This window comes from Perna viridis, chromosome 6 (assembly GCF_037379345.1).
Source record: "Perna viridis isolate PV_CMFRI_1.1 ecotype Kerala chromosome 6, ASM3737934v1, whole genome shotgun sequence".
Taxonomy (NCBI): domain Eukaryota; kingdom Metazoa; phylum Mollusca; class Bivalvia; order Mytilida; family Mytilidae; genus Perna; species Perna viridis.
This window is the reverse complement of record NC_142450.1, coordinates 38,318,715-38,343,003: the sequence shown is the minus strand read 5'-3', so window position 1 is coordinate 38,343,003 and position 24,289 is coordinate 38,318,715. Positions and strand designations below refer to the sequence as shown.

At 31.2% G+C, this 24,289-nt stretch overlaps 1 protein-coding gene across 2 annotated transcripts; it reads right to left on the bottom strand.

Annotated features, from left to right (window-relative positions):
• Positions 1–3,174: 3,174 nt before the first annotated feature.
• Positions 3,175–23,801, bottom strand: LOC148614857 (uncharacterized). 2 transcript variants are annotated; one of them, XM_088589287.1, is made up of 21 exons: positions 23,732–23,801; positions 20,133–20,224; positions 19,286–19,402; positions 18,267–18,330; positions 17,477–17,581; positions 16,308–16,415; positions 15,543–15,689; positions 15,113–15,211; positions 14,100–14,193; positions 13,553–13,685; positions 12,614–12,730; positions 12,134–12,217; positions 11,631–11,681; positions 10,449–10,516; positions 9,730–9,879; positions 9,296–9,356; positions 8,757–8,940; positions 7,556–7,633; positions 6,947–7,023; positions 5,808–5,906; positions 3,175–5,289 (listed from the first exon to the last, which is right to left on the bottom strand). In XM_088589287.1, exons 1-21 carry the CDS (start codon positions 23,781–23,783, stop codon positions 5,101–5,103), a joined length of 2,169 nt encoding a protein of 722 aa, XP_088445413.1. In that variant the 5' UTR covers positions 23,784–23,801; the 3' UTR covers positions 3,175–5,100. The 2 variants fall into 2 exon arrangements, with proteins under 2 accessions (XP_088445413.1, XP_088445412.1); XM_088589286.1 differs by lacking the exon at positions 23,732–23,801 and adding an exon at positions 20,818–21,031.
• Positions 23,802–24,289: the final 488 nt, after the last annotated feature.

The following is a 24,289-nucleotide window of genomic DNA, read 5'->3' as shown; positions in this document are numbered from 1 at the left end:
GAATTTACATAGTTTGTTTCTGTTTGTGTTTTGACCATTTACTGTGCGTTAGAACAAATAAACATATTGAATATTGAATATTTAATGCAATGAGCACCATAAGATTGTTTTCACAAAGGCACAATATTGTAACAAGGGGGATAACTCAACTAAGTTGTCAATCCTTTTTATTCATTGTGATATATAATTTAATGCAGTGTATTTTTTTCGTCTTTTGTAGTTTACTAATAATTTTTTATTATAACATACATTCTAATATGTCATTTTTTTTATATCACCTACTTAAGGTTTTATTAGAGAGGTTACTCCCTGCTTATCATTCAGATGGCATAACTTCCCTTTGTATATTATAAAAAAAAAAGAACAAATAGCTATAATTTTGAATCTGATCACTTGTAAGTATGTTTTAGAATTAGTCTTTGCTCTTGTTGATAAGACCTCAAATCTAAATATTCTTCCACATTCTTGTGCCTATTTCTGGCCTCTGTATGTATTGTTTCAGTCACTTGCAATCTTTTATGTTGCTAGAATATATGAGGGCAACTATTTTGCTGAACCTGTGTATAATGTTGTTTGGGGCTAGCTGCAGCCTGCCATGTGGTGTGAAGGTTTTTTTGTCATTCATAGAAGAATAGAAGACCAATGGGTGGCCTTGAGCAGACATTTTTCATCCGAGTGGGGTTGTTGTCTCTCGAAATATTCACCATATCCATTTGTTATACAAAAAGTATTTTTGTGCATCTATGATGAGTCAAAATGGACAAGTTCTGTTTTCATTTGACAATTCTTGATCATTGGATTATGTGTCATTTTAGTATACTTTGAGGAGTATTAAGTAGCACTCCACATAAGAATCATGCAAAACGTGATTCATGTTTGGAAAGCCTAGATTTTTATTTTTGATATTTTGTTTAAAATGTCATAGTAAACAAGAGAGTAACACCTGGCTTTTCATATAACCCTTGTCCATAGGAGATAGTAATCATACAGAATGTACTGTAAAATTCAAAACTAGGGGAGGGGGAGATAACTTTGTAAATAACACTAAAATACCATAGAAACTGTTGGATTTTCCATTTTTATTATCTCCTGAGCAGACATTTGAAAACAGGTGTGAAACAAAGTTGTTTACTCTTACCATCCTTATTCTTACTGGTGATTGACTGGAAAACAAAGCAGGCATTTGACAAACCAAGAGAGATTCAGTGGACTATGACCAGAAAGTTAGAAGATTTAGATTTTGCTAATGATCTCGCCCTACTGTCTCACCAGATTAAAGACATCCGAGACAAAACCAAAAGGATGAATGACATCAGAAAGAAATAGGGCTTAAAATTAAAAACAGAAAAACAAAGATTATAAAAGTTCAAACAAGAAAAGGAGGGTCAGTGACAATTGGAGGGAATGAACTGGAAGAAGTTGAATAGTTTACATATCTAGGAAGTGTCATTAGTTAGACCGGTGGCACAGATGAAGACATAAATGCCAGAATATGCAAAGCCCATCAAGTCTTCGCCATGTTAAAACCAGTTTGGAAATAAAACGTGTTTAGTGAAAACACCAAGGTGAGAATATTCAACACCAATGTAAAATGGGTATGAAACCTGGAGACTAACAACTGGACTTCAACATAAAATCCAGGTATTTATAAATAAATGCCTCAGACATATTTGTAAAGTGTGGTGGCCAAGAAAAATTATGAATGAACAACTTCTGGATCATACCAACTAAGATCCAGCAGATACCCACATTAAAAGAAGGGCATGGCAATGGATTGACCACACATGGTGAAAACCTTATACCAGCATTACCAGAGAAGTGCTAGACTGGAATCCTCAAGGACAAAGGAAGCAAGGAAGACCTCTTCACAGCTGGAAAAGAACAAGGCTGAAGGAACTAGAGACAATTGGCAAGAGCTGGGGTGAAGCGAAAAGAACGGCCCAAAACAGCGCGATGGAGAGCAACTGTAGTAGCCCTATGCTCCACAAGGAGTGAAGAGGACTAAATCTAAGTCAAGTGAGCAGACAGATTGGAATGAATAATTATTCATTCATCATATAGACCTATAAAGCAACTGAATAGATATGTAGCTTTTTTATGTGTGTCATAGTTTACAGAATTTTCATGATTCTTACAAAGACTCTACTGAATTATATTTTAATTGCACTCTAAGTGATTAGTTAAGGTAATTGTTATCTTTCATCTGTTTTTATCAATGTTTTTGCTTTACTCTGAATGGTTTTTTTTCTAGTTCAATTGACTATAAAAATGGCATGTTTTTTTTTTAAATGTAAAACTTTTTTTTTAGTTCTACTGGATTAAGATTGAACCACTTAGCATAAGCTTTAGCTAAAGGATATTTTTAAGATTGGTGTTGAAAAATGTGTTTCTTTTTGCTAAATCTTATTCTTTTGGAAGTCTGTAACAGCACATGGGCAACTTGTCATTAATTTCAAGCTATTTAAATAACACTATAACAATGAAGTTGAAAAAAGATAGCTTTTTCCATAACCATTCTTCTGAATGACTCTTTTTGCCCATTTCAACACAAACTTTTTTTCAAAATTGTTGTTTTTAATGTGTTAAAATGCCTTACTGACCTCTTGTTTAAGCTCATGTACACAACATGACTTGAAAGAGCTATCTTGGAAATAAAGCCACTGATTAGTGATATTTTTATGCAGTTTGCACATAAGACAATCAAAATTGTTACTGTAATCACCCAAAGTTCTTTTGCTTATGCATATGCACACAATTTGGCAATCTTTGATTTAAAACCACTTTTAACAAGAAAATAATTTACAATAGTTCTTTTGCTTATGCATATGCACACAATTTGGCAATCTTTGATTTAAAACCACTTTTAACAAGAAAATAATTTACAATAATTCTTAACACTATCAATTTTGCAGTTCCTGAGTAACTGTTAAATGACACAAAAATTAAGATTGATGCAAAATTATCTGGTAATATGGAACAGTCAAATAGCTAGCTATAGTCAATATAGAAATCAAAATCTACCCAGTCAATAAACAAAGGTGAGAGAAAGAAAACAAAGGCAATAGAGAAAACATAGAAAAAATAAAAGTAATGTGCAACCCACTTTCCAACAAAAACTTTGAGTAGACCAATATAGTATAGGCTGGATTACCTAATAAAATAAAATCAAACCTAGAAGTTCATCCTTTATATACATCTGTATTTAGAATACATTGCTATATGTAACATAACATTAAATATGTACAATACAATTTCTAGTTAAATATTCAAATTATTTACATAAATGAATGAAGCATTATAGAATACAATACACTATGTAAGGAGATATATAAGTGAGTATCAATTTTTGTGATTAGGTCAAATTAAATCTAGCCTTGGAATTACAGTTTGTCACAAGACCATTAATTAATATCAAACACAAAATAAACATTTCTGGAACATGTATTTTAATTGGACTTCACTGACCCATGAAAAACAAATAATAATACTTTCACGTAAAAACTAAATTTTTTAATGATAATAAACGATTTTCGATCTTCACAAGACTGATTTCCTTATATAAGCTGGTACAGCGGAAGTAAAAAAAATCAATCCAAGTGACAATGATTATAAATGAAAATTTGTTTATTGCTATTTTGCATATGACCACTTTAATGTTTAAATCAACAACTGCTATGCACCTCCAGATTCACACAATGATAACTGTAAAAGACAAAAAAACAGTTAAAAAAAAAGGAAGAAACAACTCATGAAATAGAAATAATGAAGAAACTTCTTGCAATAAGCTCTGCGTACAAAATGTTTTATTTAAGATGAACAAATGAGAACTTCAAATAAACAAGAGGCACCTGGGATCTTGCATTGCAAACCTATAAAAAGTTACAAAAAAAAGCAAAGAAAACAGATAACAAGTGATGGCACAAATTAATAGGACCATAGGTTAGAGAGAGTTAAAGGTCACATACATCTACAAATGCAAGATAATATTTAGCACTGTCATATGTAAGGATTTCATGGACACTAACTATAAATTCATCTTCTTATATAAACCATCTTTCTGTATTAAATAAGCAAAAACTCTATTATGACTACATAAAATGTTACTCATTACCACCTGTTCAAAATATATCATGTTCATACGGAGCACATGAAATCAAATAGATAAATTACAATCCTTAAATACTACATTGTATAGAATTTGACATTTTGTCATGGAAATGAATTCTAAAAAAATCCATTTATTTAGATTGCATAGTTCTATTTTAACTAATTCATTATTCATACTATTATACAATGTATCTATTGCATAGCGGCACAATATTTGAGAAATACAGGGGTAGTTATAAAAAAGTTAAGGGTAAAAAATTCTCATTTTGAAATAATGCCAAGATGACTTTATAATAATAAATGTGGTGTCCTTGCAGCTTTGAATTCAAATTTCATAAAAATTAGGGATTTCATATGAAATAAAAGGTTCATTGCTGAAATAAGAATTATATATATTTCTCCAAAGGTCATACAATGTAACTTCCTTTCAGACAGAATGTTTTCTGACATTCATGCAATCGAATTATAAGGCAGATTTGGTAACTATATGGGTCAAAATTTGTTTACACTCAACAAAACTATGAATCAAATATAAAATAACATGAAATAAAATAAATGTACATTTTCCCAATTCAGTTCAAAGGTTACAACATTGAAGTACTGGTAAAAAGAAGAATTTTTAATAACAACATATTGTACAATGAAACCAAAATATTGGGTGATTCATATTCCCAAATTCAACTTGAATGAACAAATTATTTAACAAGTCTTTAAGTTACATAATAATTTTGAAGTCACTAAATTCTAGGCTGAATGCTTGTGGGTTGACATATATAATATGAATAATAAGAAAGCTCATAACAGTATATTAACTGGCAAACAGAAATTACAATAACCATTTCAGCTTACTTTGACATAGTTAAAATAGTCATGGCATCTTTGGAGGCTGCCTTTTTCTTTACTTGGGTGCCTACATGACTATCCCCATGATCATCTGGAGGAACTTTTTTCCTATGATGAATGATTCAGTCATATTCAAGAAAAGAAGCAAATTCATGATGACAGAAACATGACAGATATTGACAATAACATGACAGTAATACTACATTTGACATTGTCACTGCTGTTAATAATTATCGTCTGGGTTCTTGCTCTCAACCAAGCTGTAGCGAGAGAATCATTTGCTATCAGAGGTCCTATCACACCCAGCACTTTCTCATGGTACCTATTCATCCAATCAATCTGGAAAATATAATGGTTTAATGTAAGTAATAAATCACAGAGAAAGTAAATTCTGAAAAATATACGGGTGATTTTGTTTCTATTTTTCTTGACTAAGTTTAACTGAAATGATGTAAGATCATAATTAATTACTAAGATACGTGTATGAACCATTTCATAAAAAAATATCACTTGGACTCTAAGCATAAAAACTTTCAGTTGGATTTATCTCTATGTAAGGTCTTACAATGGTTATCTTTTTCATACACATATACATACCATATCCACTCTTCATATCAAGTTTCATCGAAATTCACTGAATAATTTAGGAGAAGTCGAGTTTTTCTACAGACTAATGGGCACATAGACCTGAAGATTCCAAAACATCTCCAATTTTGCTGCTCATTCAGTTTTTAAGTAAATGAAGCTTAAAGCTCTTTACTTTGGTAAGGTGTTATATTGTATGCTATTGAAAGGTCATTTTACCATAAGTCCATATAATGTGACAAGTAACTTCAAATAGAAAGAAAATAACAAACCTGTGCCTGACTCATCAGACTTAACTCTATTAAGTGTGGCTCATAGGGTACCAGGGTTAATGTCTCAAATCCAAGAAATTCACTGTTCATAAACTGGTACTGAAGTACAGATGTATGTAATATCAGTTACTGCATGAATTCTTTGAAAAATATGTCAACATGCAAGAAAATGCAATTAAGAGACTGTCCATTGATTTTTTTTTAATTATAATGTTTATATCATATCTATGTCAAATAGTACAAAGATTGTTTTCAATCAACAATGGATGGCTCAGAAAATTATTTTAAAGTTCCCTAAGAAAGCAACAAAAATTTGCACAAAATGAAATAGTTATCTCCCTTTTAAGTGAATTTCAATGCTTCTAGGTATATTTAGTTCTCTTTTACCATTGCTGTTAATCAAAAACTAACATTCAACTTTGAGAAAGAAGCCAATTGTGATATGAGATGGATGAATTTATTTTTAAAACAAAATTTTTCATGTGCCACCAACTGTTTGGTTTTTGTGTGGACACCCTCTTAAAAAATTTGTAAAAGGACACATTGTATTTTGCCAGTGAATTTAAGAGTAAGCTATCTATGAATACCATTATGCTAGATACTATTTTCTCCCATTCTATGCCAGTGATTAAAAATGCATGCAACTTTTTAACCACCGGGCAGAGATTTTTTTTCAAAGTTTTCTACAGATTTCATGGGAGAAACTGACTATCTGTCAGCTTATTCTTGATTTAAATTATTTCTCCACTCTCTATAGTAAAATTTAGATTTATACATCCTTGCTAAGGCTTGCATGTTGAAAATCTTAATTGTACTATCTCAAGAGGAGAAAAAAAATTAGACAATTTTTACTGAAGGTAAGTCTATATATCTCTATTCTTCTACAATGAATCAAGAAGCTTTCTTTATTGACACTTTTGCTATTTCTATTTAATAACTACAATCTTATGCTAATCCTTTGATACTAAAAGTTGTACTGACACCAAAAGTAAAGTAACGTTGCTAATGCAAAAGATATTTCTTGACAGAAAATATCTAAAGCATCACATTTCAACATATCAGGCTCCTTGTGATGAAAGCCTGTGATTTTAGATGTCATAACTACAAAAAACAGATGTTATTCTGTAATTAATTTATACCTTAGTATCATTTTTCCTGACCATCACCATATTCTCTATTCTCACACCAAACTTGCCTGGCTCATAAAATCCTGGCTCTGAAATACAAGATAAAAACAATGTCAAACAGATTGGCAAGCAGATAATAAATACTTTGTTTTGTCTTATAAACAACATGTATTATTTGATATTTCCAGCACAAAATCTGTTTTGTACTGAGTGTGAAATCATTATTGATAATAAGAAACAACAGGCACTGTATAGGTAGTATTTCTTACTAATTTTCATGGCAGACACATAGGGTGGGGAGGGGGGGGGGGTGGGGTTGTCTGTGATGTTAAAACTTGGAAATATATTTTTTTGTACTCTTGTGTCCTTAACATTTTCCAAATTGTGAAAATTAATACCTGTAGGTATTGTTTATTTAACAAACTCCACAAAAATGAGTAAGCATAAAGTTAAATATGTAAACAGTATAAACCTAGAGAATAGCTTGTCTCTTTCTATAGACTTTTATTTAGGTAAAAACTTATACAAAAGAATTTAGTTACTGTAACTGATAAAAAATATCTACATGGTGGCAACAATATGTAGAAAAAGCAACAGAATGGGTGAGTTAATGACACCTACCATCAGAAAATACTTGGAATTTATCAAGAGGAACATCTTTAGCTACCCTCTTATGGGCCAAGGAAATTCTACCAGGACCTAAAAAAAATATTGAGGTACTATATTAGTATTCCAAATTCAACATGAAGTTGCACATATTGTCATGCTAAGCATACCCCTCTCATACTGGAAGTTAATATCATACAGCATCCAGAATAGCTTGCAATATAAATTGCCCTATCTATATAAAGCCACACATCAAATATGAAATCAATCCATCCATCTGGAGACAAGATTTTTGTGATGAAATTCTCTGTATCATCAAATATAATAAAAATGGCAAAGTCCCATGCAACAGGAAGTTGATATAGGACAGCACCCATATAAAGCTTTACACCAAATTCAAAATCAATCCATCCTTTGGGAGCCAAGATAATTTTGACAAAATTCAGATGGACTGGGGGATGCAGTGATGGACAGACTAGGTGATTTTAATATACCATTTCATGCAATGCAAAATAAAACATCATATACAGCAGAAGAAAATGAGCTAAGATTACGTCAATAAATTGAAGAATAATTTAGATTTAACTGATATTTACAAAGACTGATCCAATAGTGTGTTACAAAGTACCAGTTGAACAGATGGTAGTATCCCAATATCCCTATCCCCAGATTGCAGAAAATATGTTAACATAAAAATGTTATACAACACATCATTACAAAGTGAGGATGCCAATATCAAATCTGTTCAATAAAAAATGACAATAATGCATTTTAAGAAATAAGTAATTTTGCCTGTAGACCACCTTTTTATCCTTACTAACTCCCATGAGCACTGAAATATGCTTTACTCCATACTAATTCCATGGCTTTAGTCCAGCCTTTCTCACCCTCATGTACATTAAGGTATACCCTTATTCCAATTCCATAGTCCAGCCTTATTAACCCTCATGTACTTTAAGGTATGCCTCTATCCATTCTTTTTCCAAGTCTATAGTCCAGCCTCACTCACCCTGTTTTACAATGAGACATACTCCTACTATCTGACCAATACCAGTCTATAGCTCATCATTACTTAACCTCATGTAAATTAAGTTATGTCCCTTTTACGTGTCTTGTTCCATAATCGACTGTAGTCCCACTTTACTCACCCTCATGTACACTGGAATATGCTCCAACTCCATGACCAGTGTCATGTATAAAGTCTATCCTTACTCACCCTCATGTACACTGAGATATGATCCTACTCCATGGCCAGTACCATGTCTATAGTCCAGCCCCACTTCCCATAGAGGCCTCCTTGCTATGGCATCTATCTCTCTCCCATAAGGTCCATAAAGTCCCTTGTAGAATGTAAATCTAGCAAGATCTATGTGGCCCATTAATACTCTGGTATAACATTCCTGTAACAATAAGACATTCCTTATTCCTTGTTTATTGTGAAAGAACTTTAATCAAAGATACCAATTTTCATGGATTAGGGAAGAAACATAAGTTTGTGGATTTTTGAATTCATGGTTATGAGGTTTTCAGTACACACATCAATATGATTACCCATTTCACTGGGAATCAAATTTCATGGTTTGACCTACCCACAAAAACCATGAAAATTGGTACCCCATGAACAATAGTACTACTACAGTATCTATCAGAGTAAAAATGAATATGGCAAAAAAGAAGATAATTCATTCTATAATGAAAACCAGAAATCTATAAGGAAAAAAGGGATTAGAAATCTCACATACAAAATATACAAACCTTCTCATAATCTGTGGGTTCCCCAAAATGAAGTGTGCGGGTAACATCAGTTGTACCATCACTGGAAAACAGGATAGATAAACAAGTAAAAAAAAGACATAGTAAAATTGTTCTTTTTACTGGTATTTATAATTTTCTACATTTCATTCGGGAAATAACGCAATTTCAATTTTCGATACAGTTTTGTAACTCTGTCAAAGGACAACCTGGAACATAAAAAGCTTTCAACCAACATCGCCCATATAAATTTTATCATAATCTATATAAATCCCAGTAAAGGTGCTGGAGCACTAACCATTTCAAACAGATGCATGGACAGATAGATAGCAGCACAAATAGACAGACACCTGAAACTTCTGGTGTTTTGACCATGCTGCAGTGGGGAAGGACAACATCATGCAGTTTCCTATAAGTGTACAAAGATCTATACGTACAGATACTGTCCACCAGAGTCTAGAAGAAACATTTTATCCATGGTAATCTCCACATTAGAGGACAGGGTTGGTTGGTAGTGGATGATAGCTCCGTTAGGTCCATAGGCAGCTATTGTCTCAAAACTTACACCTCGGCTGTACTTTTGTAATCTGATAAAACATGAACAATTAGATTGAAGACTGCAAATTATGTTGAATTAGGTAACCATATAATAGTTAGGATTCAACTCCTTTGTTCATGATCAATTACAAAAAAAAAAAAAAATTATATTTTCAGGATTTATCAGAGTAAATTAGAAAGACAAAATGACATACTAAATCTCTTCATGTTTTCAGCTTTTCAAATGAGCATAAAATCCTTCATTGGGAGTTAAAGGGTTATAGATGTGTGACCTACTATTGTATTGCTTATCTATGCTTTAGAGGTTCAGTCATGCAATAGATGTTTTTTCTAAAGGAATTTTGTTTATTTTTCACAAGTGGACCTATGACTTTAGTTGGTGATTGGTCATTTAACAATACATTCCTGAAAGCAAATTTAAATCACTGACAGGGCTGCAAAGCTTTCCAGATGCAAAGGTGAGAGACTTAGCAAAATTTGGAAAGTTCAAAGGAAAATGCCACCTAATCAGCTCAAAATTTTTGTGAGTCTTACATGGAATGCATGAGAGTTGGCACTATTGCACTGATTCATCCTACCTGTATACCAATACACTTACGATCTCAGATATCTCAAGTCATTCACACTTGATAATTCTGTGGCCACAGGATACTTCTTATTTTTAACCTTAAATAAACAAATCATATTTTCAAATAGCTTAGTCATATATTCATTGTACTTGAAAGTTATTTCCAACCCCTAAAATTCTTTCTTATGTGTCAGTAATAATTCTCTAATATAAAGTGTCCTCAAAGGTTTTTATTGAAAAAAAAAAAAACACATTATTTAGTCACTTAAACCCAGTTTTCAACTGCTTTTTGTTTTTGAAATGTTCATCTTGAACTTAACACATATTTCATATTGATCATGATCAATTTTGAAAGGTACCTTTTCTCCGTGGTAGGGATTGAGTTTTTTCCTCAATACCTTTTGCCCCTAATGGAAGCCATAAGGACGAAAACTTGGGCTAAATTTTTCAATATTTTTACGTTTTATTCATATCTTATTTGTATTTAGTTCCTTTTCACCTTTTAAACGTGGCTATTGTTCACTAATTCATTATTCTTATTTACATTTAATTTGAGCCACTTCACAACATATATTATTTTCATTTTGTTGAAAAAGATGTGTTGACAATTTAATCAAAATCACACTAAGATTCAGGGCAAAAAACCACATACACATAAAAACACACACACATACACACAATGTACTTAAGTAATGATAGTTGATTTTTATCATAGATATATCACAGCCAAATGTGCCACATGTGATAATCAAATGGCAATCATATGTTGCCAGTCATATGATTCTCATGTGCAGCATGTTTTGCTGTGTATGAACAGGGCAATTATTCCTGAATGATGTTGTATACATCATAACTGAACTTAATTTGTATTGTTAAATCCAAAGCATTATGTCATAAGTCTGAAAAATTTTGGAAGAGATGTTTCTTAAGTATCATCTGGGAGCAGTTGTTCAAAAGATTTAAAGAAATAAATTTCCGAACAGCTGAGTCCAGGAATAAAATAATACAGATGAATGAACAGAAGGATGACTTCATACTCGGGTTTTTTTATTGAGGATTTAATGAAATAGCATTTCATACAAAAAAAAAAAATACACTAGTAGATGTTACAACTATCCAAAACTACCCGATAGTAGAGAAACAGCCAATTAAGGTGGAATGGAATGCAGGATTTATCTTATACAGACAAACAGGCAAAAATATTTTACTTACTTTATCTTCTAGTTTAGCAAGGTATGTAATTAATGCAACAGCATCTCTTTTCTGAAAAAAGGAAAAATATGTAAACTATGGCTTTAAAGTCAGAAAAAATGGAATTAAGTTCAATAAATGAGTGATTACTCAAAGTAAGTACCAATTTGCTTTTACATCATTAAGAATGATACAAAAAACATTTTCACTTCAATATTTATAAGAATTTTTTATGGTTTCTAAAATATATCATTTTGCTTAAATTTTTAATGTTAAAGAAAACAAATGAATTATTAAAGGAGAGCCAACATCAAATTCCAAATTATAACTGAAATCATCACTGAATATATAAACATCTGTACCATTAAATACATAGTTTGTCTGGCCCCAGTGTCACAAGTTTGAAAAATTTCTAAATTCTGAGAATATTCTAAATTGTTTGTGATGTCATCAATTTCAAATACTTCGATTAGAACAATATTCCCAGACTTAACTATTTTTGAAGTTTTGTAGCCTGAACTTACATGTGCATTCCTGATACCTTCTCTTTCAACTGGATTCTTCTCAAATTTCTTCAAAGCTACTGGTGTATTTGAAACATATTTTTCCTATAAAAAAATATCTTTAAAAATTGTTAACAAAAAAAAAAAAAAAACTTAATTATTTATTACATATTGTGGTAGTAAGCACAGACAATATACCTGAATTTTTAATTGAAAATCAGCAGACTTTTAACATAATGTTTGTAAAATATGAAATGAATTAAATCCAGCCACTGAGTTTTAGGAGATGAAAATATTCTCTATAAATCTACAAACAATTAAAATCAATAAATTAAATTCAATATTGAACCTGTTCATAATGAAAATTTTGATGAAAAATATATATTTCAAATTTTACGAAAAAGGCAAAAGGAGTCAAGCAGTAATGGAGATATGGAAAGTGCAACTATTTTCAAATTTTTTGTTGTACTGTTATTTAAACATATATTTCTTGTAGTTTACCTTGGAAATAATTCTGTAAATAGCATGGTTACACTGATGTGATATCCAGAACTTCTTGATTTTACCCTTGTTGTTTAGGGCAGTAATGGCATTCAGAAAATTACTGTAATCCTCAACCTGTCACAATTAAATTAACATTTTACATAATCTCATATAACATAAAACAAAATGACTGAATAAAAAATATTTTACCCCATCATAAGGAAATAATTACAAAAAACATTTGTGCTTACACAGCCAAAAGTGCTACACTTGAGAATCATATGGTTTGCAACATATGATAATCATATGAAACAAGTGTGATATAATAATCATATGTTTCAGTTATTATATGATTATCACATGATATTTTTATCATATGTTTCCAAGCCAAAATTGGCATGAGAATCATATGATAATCAAATGACCATCATATGTAAATTATCATATGATTATCATATTATTACTATATGGTTACCATATGATTGTCATATGATTATCATATGAATCGAGCACCATATGATAATCATATGTGGTACATTTGACTGTGTACTGTAAATTGACTTATAAATAGTTTGAACAGCCCACCATTGATTGAAATTATTGGTCATTATAAAAAAAAAACCAAAGCACATATCCAACCCACTCTGATGTGTACACTCTTTCTATTTGACATTATTTTCTTATTTATTTAATGAAAATCTGAATACTTTTGTTGCATGCTCAGCTAGGTGTGTCTCTGTAAGATTTATTTTTTTTTGTTCACCAGTTTGTAAACATCTATACATGTTTGGTAATAGTTTGGTATGTTGCCAATTATGCCATCAGAAAAGCAAGGAATTTTTTTTTTAAATGCATAAAGTTTTGAAAGTAAAACCAAAATAAGCTTTATCTGTTGTTGTTGATTATAGTTCAATAAAATTCAGTAGTCAAAGTTGAGAACTAATTAATGGATAATACCTGTACACACATTCCTATAGCATTATCACAAACACCTGTTACACCTGTGTTAAGGTGCTGATTCAGTCTCAGTACAGTCTCTGGATCGGATGGCTGCTCTGTTAACTTTCTTAATTTATCCCAAATAAATAATCTGTAAACAAAAGACAACATAGATTTATTTTAAAACTAATAACGGTACTAGAGCATTCATGGATATTATATATATATACATGTATCACTTATTCAGTCAACATATATTATAGTACTCAATAATCATTCAATAAGTTTCAGTATCAAATATACCAAATTAGCACAACCACTATATAGAGTCAAATTAATGGTCTAAATTTATAAAAGTGAAACCAATTTTTTGTCTCTCTGAAAGTGCTTACGATGAAATTTCAATTTATACATCGGATGCTACAAATTCCACAATAACACAGCTACCACAGGAGTGACATTGGCCTATAAATTTGTCTTGGTAGATACACAGATACACAGACTGACTGACACAAATTTTAAGTTGTTTCCCCTGATATGGAGTAAGCAACAGTTGAATCCTTACCTGACTATTAGGCCACCAGTCTGAGTTTCCAGTAAAGCATAGGCCATAAAGAATGGGTTGAATTTAACATCAGTTCCTCTCAGATTAAATAACCCTGCCAAAAAAATAGAAGCATGTACAACATTTATTAGTATATCACCACTTTTATTTTTTGCTGGGGAAGGACAGTGGAACATACAATTAATTGTGCAATTTTGACTGCTAACAGGCAATTTATATATCAAATTATAATGTTAAATTAACCATATTTAGAATGAAGAAACACATTTTGATGAATTCCAATCCATTTGTTATTCTTTTGGCAAGAACTTTTATCAAGGTCATAGGCAATAAGAAAAAACTAGAAAAAAATTAGAGCAAATTTCACTTGTAGATATGCCCACTCCCTTCCCTAGAAACATTATAGGATGGTCATTCAAATGAAAAAAAACAAAATAGGAGGTGCACAATGGCATCATGTGATATGAATTTGTTAAGGTTTCATCAAATTCGGGGTCATTCAGTGGTTAAACAGGTGTTGCAGATTAGAACTGGGAATGGACAGACATATGGACATGCAGACAGAATGACAGCATGATAAAAAAATATAATAAAATAAGTTAAAAGTTAGGAGGCAAAAATAAAAGATAGACAAACAAAAAACAAATTAAAAAACTAACTTATTAGTATTATTAAAAAATCATAAAACCAAATGCACTAAACATGTCAGATCTGTTCAACCTAAAATCTTACAATTTTATAACTTTAACTAGAATAAATAGAATCGTGAACTTCAGTGATGCTCCACACTCACAATCTGTATCGTACAATATCAGTTAAATCATTCTAAAATCTTGTATTTTTATAACTTTTAAAAAAATAAATATAATCTAGAACTTAAGTGATGCTCCACACTTGAGATAATTATGAAGCTTACTATTCAAAATCAAAATATGTATCATACAATTTCAGTTAAATCATTCTAAATTACAATTTATACAAATAAACCCCTCCAGCATTTTGATGTAACTTACAGGCTATTTCATCCAGTTGTGTAAGAACCAAAACATCAGCATTTTGTTCCAGCATGGCTGAGTAGACATCTTCTGTAACCTTCTGTTGCCAAGATCTACCTGTCAAATAAAAAGTGTATCATTGTTTACTTCTTTTTTCGTCCGATCATGTCATTATTTTTCTTTTTAAACATATGATGAAGGATATGGTACTGATATCTTGGTTTTAATTTCAAATAACACAATGAGATGCTTATGTACCAGTATGAAGGTTTACAAAAATCATTTTATAATTATTGATCAGGTTTTATTGACTTAATTGTTGACCAAGTTATTTACCTTTCTCTTATATCAATGTTACTGCTATTTATCAATTAAATGTGATTTTTCAGGAATTTCAATGAAGACTTGACAGTGACCTTCTAAAATTCATTGAAACTTATTGCTATACCTGAGAACTGTATGGGGAGAGCATTGATAGTACTACTTGGCCTTGCTGGACGTCCAGACTGCCATATGGCATCTATTAAATCTCTGTTCATCAGCTGCAAAATGATGTTCTCATTCCTCAGGTTAGTGTCCATTGATAGCCAGTTACCTATAATAGTAGATATTGATGGTTTAAGCTTCATTCATATATAATGGACATTCAATATGCTTTCATTTTATCACTGGTTTTTACATCTTATATGACACGGTATCAGTAAAAGGGTTATGGAAAGAATGATATTTTCATAGTGTAGGTGGCTATCAGGTTATAAGGCTTTGACATGAACTTGTTCAAAATAACTGACCAGTTCATAAAATCGTGCATTATGCTATCACTTCATCTAACGGACTGGCCACTTTTAGGCAATGGCCTTGAAACTGATAGGTCACTGCTATGTCTAAATGTTACAGCTTGAATGGTACATTCAGTTATAATATTTAGACAACATCAAACTGACTTAACAATTTATGTTGTGATTTCAAATACCACATAGTAGGAAAATTTCGCAGGGGCTAATTTCAGCATATTTTCAGCGGTTAGTCTAAAAATGTGAAAATAAATTCTGCGACATATCTATTCTGAGCTTTAAGGTACTTAGTGCACAATTCAGCATCTGCCAAAATTAGAACTGCAAAAGTTTTTGTCACACTTTTTTGCCTCAAATAGTCAAATTTGACACCCTCCAAAAATAATGAGCTGGTTAAAAGATGTGTTAATGTGACCTACTGCTAGTGATATACAGTGGATTGAGTCCTATGTATCTATTGGATACAGAACTACTGGTTCCCAGTACAGATAATATCCATTCTTCATAGGTTGGTGTTTCTGGTTCATCTACAAAAACAACACCAGTTATATAATTGAAGTTCCAATATTGATTTACGTGCAATAGACAATAGACAATTTTATTTGCACAATTTAATACAGTAAATGGTTATGGCATGAACCAAAACAGAACAATGTAATATACATTACATATAAACTAAATTTATGACCATGGTGCGCCAGTGGTGTAAATCTGATCAAAACAGATTAATCTATAGTTTTAACATTATACAAATACATATACAAATATTTCATTTAGCTCTAACACAGTTACAATAAGTGGATTTGGCCAATATCAAAATTAGATGAATTGAACATATTGAACATGACTGTTATATATAATGTATAGTAGTTATAAATGAAGCTTACTGAATTGAAGTTATAAAGGGTTATGAAAATACAATTTATATATCAATTGACAAGACTCTTTCTTTTTTCCATGCAATCTGATATGAAATTGGAAGACAACCTCAGTAATTTAGGATTTTTACTGTTAAACAATATACTTAGTTTTTTTTATAATATTAAACGTACCAAAGTTTTTACATAAAGAAGAAATTTTCAGTTTTAGTTCATCTCTTAGTGTGTTGTATAAATCACACTCAAATAAGAAATGTTCTTCGTCTTCAATGTAAATATGGCATACTGGGCATATTCTATTGTCTTTTGGAATATTGAGGTGTCTTCCTCTCTTAATCAAAAACTGATGAGAGCTAATTCTTATTTTGGATTTCATGGATCTCTTGACCAGTTTAGACACATCATCTATATAATTTGGTCTAGTTCCAGACCTATAAAGTTTTCTATATTTAGATAATTTTGAGGAATTACTGATATATGAATTTTGTACTTGTATGAAATGATGTACATTTATATGTCAATATTTGGTAAAGTTTAAAGAAGATTAACAAATAATTTATGTAGTCATTTTATCATCCCACCCAAATGTACAAACCCTAATATAAAAAAACAGGTTGCTGTAATATTGAACATTTTGTCTTTAAGTGTCAGGAGCTCCTTTTCTTGTAACAAGAAGCTATGATCATACAATATATATATCTATTACTCACCCTGTTTCATCAGGATCCAGTTACAATCAAGTTCCTGTTCTGCCTGTGTGTAGTACCTGCCATCCGTCCATAGGGCAGCTTTAGCCTTCATCACTATAGCCACACCTACAAAAAAATTATAATAAGCCAATAACAGATTTATACCATAATATATAAAAAGATTGAGGCCTAAGAACAGTATCCTCATCCCTCCCCCACTACCCTTAATCTTCTACACTACAAGTTTCATAAGAATATGCGAAGATTGAGACTAAAGAACTGTAACTCCTGACATCATCATTCATCATCACTACAGCCAAAGCCTACAAAAGATTTACAGAGACAATGTGTCATGGGTAACTGTGAACCAGGAAATTTTCGCAACATCTTTTTTTCACAGTATCTGCTATAAATTTGCTTTCATGCAGTTTTAAATTTGCAATCATTCAACAAATTGTACTGCAATGTTCTTTGAAGAAAATATTGAAACAGTTTAATTTACATATTATAAAACATGGCACGAAAAGAGCAAAAATAAAACTGCCACATTACAGTATGTAGATGTTCTGGAACATGAATAGACAGAAGTGATGTTTTTCAGAAATGATGTACGCCAGGCGTATAATAGTTTTATAAGGATATGAGAAGGTGAAACTAAGTTACATTACTCCCACAACCCTTTACCTTCACCAGTATCACCAAAAGTACAATACAATGTGTTAAAGAGGAGCTGTAGTTGTGGACAGGTGGACAGACAGGAAGAAGATGCTTATATTGTTATAGAGATTAGAACCATTATGATAGGTCTTACCATGAGATCCACTAAAACCAGTGATGTATTGTCTTCTCTTGTCATAACCTGATGGAAACTCACTCTACAATAAAATGATGTCCACAATTATATATGTACTGGATGTTCTGATCCATAGAAGTCACATGTTGGAGTCTGAGTTTTCTTTTACTGAATCACAGTGTTTTATATTGCTTCCTCCCTACTCACAGAAAGATTCAGAGACAGAGGTTGAATTTATGTGATTTTATCTGGCTGGTAATATAACTTGGTATTTTCTTATCTTAAGTCATATTTCTGGGTTATTCCTTAAATATTCAAGTTTTTTTTCCCTTTCTATAAAAAATATTCCTCATCAAATACTTCATCAGCTTAGTATTTGAATTACTAACAATTTCAAGCAATGGACTTGTGCTTATTTTTGAAAAATAAAAAGTAATGAAAGAAACGATATTTTATTTCTTCAAGGAAAGTGATGTGTTCTATTCAACTTTTTTTTGTTAAAGTGTTTTTTAAAAACCAGCATTTCAATCTTATTTTGGATTCAACTAAGACATTATGCTGTCATAGATGTGACATGATCCCTTCTCAACTTTACCTAGGCTTAACTTCAATGAATCTTTCAATGTTGAAATTAATTTTTCACTTCGTCTTTGATTGACACTCATGTAATGTTCAATATTTCAGTTCAGGAACATTTTTTTCAGTTTAAATGGCCTGAGATCCTGCATATTTAAAAACAGGGCATCAATCGAACATTAAGTGATACCCCACCATGTAATGGTGAAAAAAATGACCTTACTTAAACACTGTACTTTGAATTTTGCTGAAAATTAAACTTAATCTGTTTTTATGGTACTTAACAACTGTACAAAGTCTTAAAATGATTCATAGATTAGTTTTCAAGTTATCATCTGGAAACTGTCAGGGGACGGACAGACAGATGGCTACACAACTATTTGGAGGGTATCACACAATATCTCACCACTACATGTGGCCCAATATAAAAAGTAAAATATCAAAACTTAAACTAGACAAACCTGGTGTGCATCCTCAGTAGGTATAATATATCCCTGTATATTGATACCATTGACATTGAACTGTGACCTCAGATCATTCAGTCGCTGTGCAGTGGATACCCTAGAGGCAGGGATAGCCTGATAATAGAAAATAGAAATGAAGCTTCCAAAAAGATTCAGAAGTATGCAATCACCCAGTCCAACTAATAGTAAAACTTACATATTGTTGATTGAAGACAGCATTGGATTGCCTTAGCATTAGGTTGAAAAACCCATTTAATTTAACACTCTGTCATGCCAAAAAAACAAACAAACAAACAAAAAACAAAAACAAAACTCACTGCTAATAATTTTTAAAATGGGTATGATCAATCTCTTTACTACCATAGGATTGTCTCACAGAATCAGAATTATTAGATAATTATCTACATAATACAATGTAAAGTATGAAAAGTAAGGAATAGACAAACATGTGATGTTTCCTTAGTAAATCAGATTCTTGTATAAATTTTGGAAAGATTCAAATCTACCTTACAACAATTATGACTGACCATAAAGTTGAGTCATTTTTATAAACAAATAGAAATTGGTTATTTTAAAATGTCTGCAAACTAATGTATGGTTTGTGTTGGCCAATGGAAGTTTTATCAGTTGATAAATGACTCCTATAATGACCATTAAAAATTCCAATCATTTTCAAAATATTTCAAAATATGTCATTGTTTAAAAATTTAAAACAAACTCTTACACAACATAAACAATAGCCCTAAGCACCACATAACAAAATAATCACATGGTCATATAAAAATTACAGGATCATTAAACAGCTGACCTGAAAGGAGGCCATTGTTAACTCTAATCTACATACCGCCCCTGGCTTACAGCTTGCACGGTCATTCGGAGACAAGTTAGTGATATCAGTCTGTCGCCTGTTACGGACATGCTGGTTCTGTAATCCCTCTGTAAATATAAATATGATACAAGAAATAACATGACAGCTGTGATGTAATCATTACAGACCTTACAAGACATTTAAATTAAACATGTGATCATGCACAATAGAATTAACCATAAAATCAACTGAAAAAAATAGAGGAAATGTGAGAAGTTATTTTATTTCAGTAATAATAGGCACCAGTCTCCTGAAAAAGGGAGAGACCTGTAAGTTTTGATAGTTACAGAAAGCAGGCTGCTGAAAATGACATAAATATGCCATCATACAGTAAAAAAATGATTTACCACTTGTATAATTTAGCATAAAAATGTTAATAAAGCAGCATCTATAATGTACTTTCAGTCTTTTGTTCATTGTTATACATTTCACCACTTTCTGATAAATCATAACAGAGTACTAATAATCAGCACTATATACAGTCTAAAATGTATTCAATTCAGAATGAATAAAAAATACCACCACAACAATAAACATTTTTGGTTTAAAAGTGCTACATTTACTTTTTCTTAAATAAAATTTACCATTGATTTTGAAAAATAATGAAATAATCTCAAAAGACCTTAACTTATATAAAGTTGCTATTAATTTGTGTTCCTACCTATTTCTTTATTATCCAATTTCTTATGTTGTTTCTCAAAAGACAGAAAAGCTGATATTAAAAATACCAACAGCATATCTAAGTCCCCATCATCAAAAAGTCCCTTTTCCACACTTTCTCCACATATTGAAGCCCCTATACCGTATTTCAAAGTCTTTAATCCAAAAAATCCTTTTTTATATCTTTCTACACATTTATATACGACGCTGACAAATGCAATGTGAACTTTTATTTATTTACCTGTTTACCTGTTGACATTAGGTGTACATCTTTACCTAGTGCATGGTGTTATTATTCTTGTCGTAATGTTACTTTCCATGTCATTGTGTTACTTTACAAGTTGTTGGTTTTTGTCTATTAATGTACCATAATTGTTTCAGATCTTGACTACAAAGTCACACATACAGTTCAGGAAATGAGATTTAATAAAAAAAAAATAGAATTTGACAAATTGATTTTCTAACAAAACTAATCTATTGAGGACTTAAATCAAAATGTCTTGCGAAACATAAATAAACAGCTGTACAAAAGCACATGTCATGGTTATCCTCCTTTTTTAGTTTTTGAAAAGTAATATCCATTTCCATCATTTTCTACCATATGACACTGACATTTTCTTTACATTTACAAAGACAAGTGATTGTGTGTTACAGATGCATGTATGGTACTTTTCAGTCTGAACTTTCAAGATACATGTTCACACCATATTGTACTATAGTTTCAATACAAACCTCAGGCTGAAACAGACCCCCCTTTTATCAACGATATCAGCAATAAAACATGAGTGTCAGTCTCTGTAAGAATCATGCAGAGGGTGAAACATGGTATAAAAACCCCACCACTTTGGAAGTGTAATTTGACTATTTGCAGCATTAAAATCGAGAGAGAGAGAAAAAAATTTCCATCTCATATTGGTAAATTGAAATATAATTTCATTGAAATGCACTTTAAATGAAAATTTCATGGGCAGATAGCTGTCAAAAACCTCATTTTTATAACATTTTATCGAAACATTTTTGAACAGATCCAATGATGCTGTGATCATATAGTAGTCTTTTCAAATAGAAAAATCATCCTTGAGTGAAATTGTATTGTCAAATCAGTGGAATTTTGACACACACATTTCTGATTTTTCCCATTTTGCCTGATTCTTACAAAGACTTACACTTAAGTAGCATTCTTTATAAAAATAAGACAGGAGGTGATTAATGTAAAAAAACCCACTAAATTAAAAACTTTTTTTTATTCAGAAATAGTCACGGACCGAATGAACTATCATAATATTTCACTTGGTTGTTGCACTTTAAGCGATAATATTTGTATAGATTGTGTATAAAACTGACATTTTGTAAGAGTTATCATTCTTAATTAGGTTGTCGTTAGTGGGATATGGATGTGAGGTCTTAAAAATACAGATTTGTATACAGAAAGGACTATAGGTATGTAAAAATATAGCATATGTTGACTGAAAAAGCACCATTTGTTCAGTGGGTTCTTCTACACCATGAATCACCACTTCCAAACGCTATGTCTGAATTCTATATGGACTGGTACTTAAGGTCATACCTGTGTGCAGAATTTTACTATTTTAACACTAACAATAGAGAAAAATAGATTTCAATGCAAGGATGAATCTCCATTGTGACAGATAAATACACAGACACAATAGACATAGTCCCATTCATGTCAGCCATAACTTCCCATTGCTCCAAATTCAAAATATCAAGTGTGGATTATAATAACGTAACCAGTATAGCCCTTATGTCTCTAAGTTAAGTTTAATGAAGGGTAAAGGCCCTAATGTCTCTTATTTAGGTTTTGGGGAGAGTATAGCCTTAATGTCTCTAAGTTAAATTTAATGAAGGGTAAAGGCCCTAATGTCTTAATTAAGTTTTGGGGAGAGTATAGCCCTAATGTCTCTAAGTTAAGTTTAGCGGAGGGGAAAGGCCCTAATGTCTCTTAGTAAACTTTTGGGGAGACTATAGCCCTAATGCCTCTAAGTTGAGTTTACGGGAGGGTAAAGCCCCTTATGTCTCTAAGCCAATTTTTGGGAGAGTATAATAAGCCCTAATATTTCTAAGTAAAGTTTTGTGGAGCGTATAGCCCTAATGTCTCTAAGTAAAGTTTTGTGGAGGGATAAAATAATGTTATAAAATCTATTTCATGGATTTAAGCTAATTATTATTAGACTGACCAAACTACCCTTCAATCAAGCAATTTCTTCACTGTAAGACTGACCCAAATACATGTATTCTTAAATCAATTTCTATCACTTGGCTGGCACACACATACACATCACTTAGTATACAACAAGACTTTTTTTTACTAACATTTTCTTAGAAATATAATTATACAATAGGAACTATTATATAGAAGACTATGACGACACAGCTTACATAAGTAACAACAAAAAGGTCATGATCCAGGATGTATCTTATGTCTTCTTAAACAGAATTTCCTAAAACATTTAGCTATTATACTCAATAATTGTGTCCCTGTTTTCAATCAGCTTGGAAATTTAAAATAGTCATAGAAAAAAAAATTAAAAAAGGTCCTCATGAGTATGCAGAACTTTTCATAAGAGTTTAAGGGATTATGAAAGAATTAACAAAATTTCTATATATTTATATACATGTTAATTTGATGTATAATATCAAATTATCGACAGAAAAATCCTAAAAAATAATTCAAAATAATGTAAAAAAAACATAAAAGAAATTTTGGCAGGAATCCTTCCAATTTAGACATGGTATAACAAAAATGAGATAGCTTAATTCTAAGAACTCCTTTAATTAAAACTAATCTTATTTTACCAAATACTGCAGAAATTAGAATACCAGGCATCATATGTACAGTCAGCACATTTACCAAAACAAATAAAAAGTGAAGCACACTGCAATCATACATAGCTTACCTGAATCAACACCAAGAAATAATAGTAAGCAAACAAAATATAACAAATCCATCTTTACACTGTAGGGGCACATAAACAAATACTTTATCATAGAGAATCACGGGGACATGCTCTGATGGAAATCATACATGCAGGTATTTGATGGTACTGATAAGAATTATAATCTGATGACATTATGGTAGCTTAAGGCAGTGTTTATTACTGTGTTTTGTCAAATTTATACAACCTACATTGAAATTTGAAATAATAATAAAACTGCAGTTTGCATATGTCAAATAAGATGTTTACATGTGTAAGGTGTAAACTGACATTTGTTACAAGTTTTCTTGTTACAGGGTCATATGCAAAGGAATAAGACGGTCATTAAGAATGATTAAATTATTATTCTTATTTTTTTTTTGGTATTTTCAACCAAAGAAAAATTTTAAAATATAGAATAAAAAAAAAAAGAAAATATTTTGACTTTTTTCTTTTTCCTCTCATGTTTATGTTTTTGATTTTTTCCGGACAACTATTTGCCAAAAAGTAAAAAAAAAGATAACAGGTCCATCACAGTCT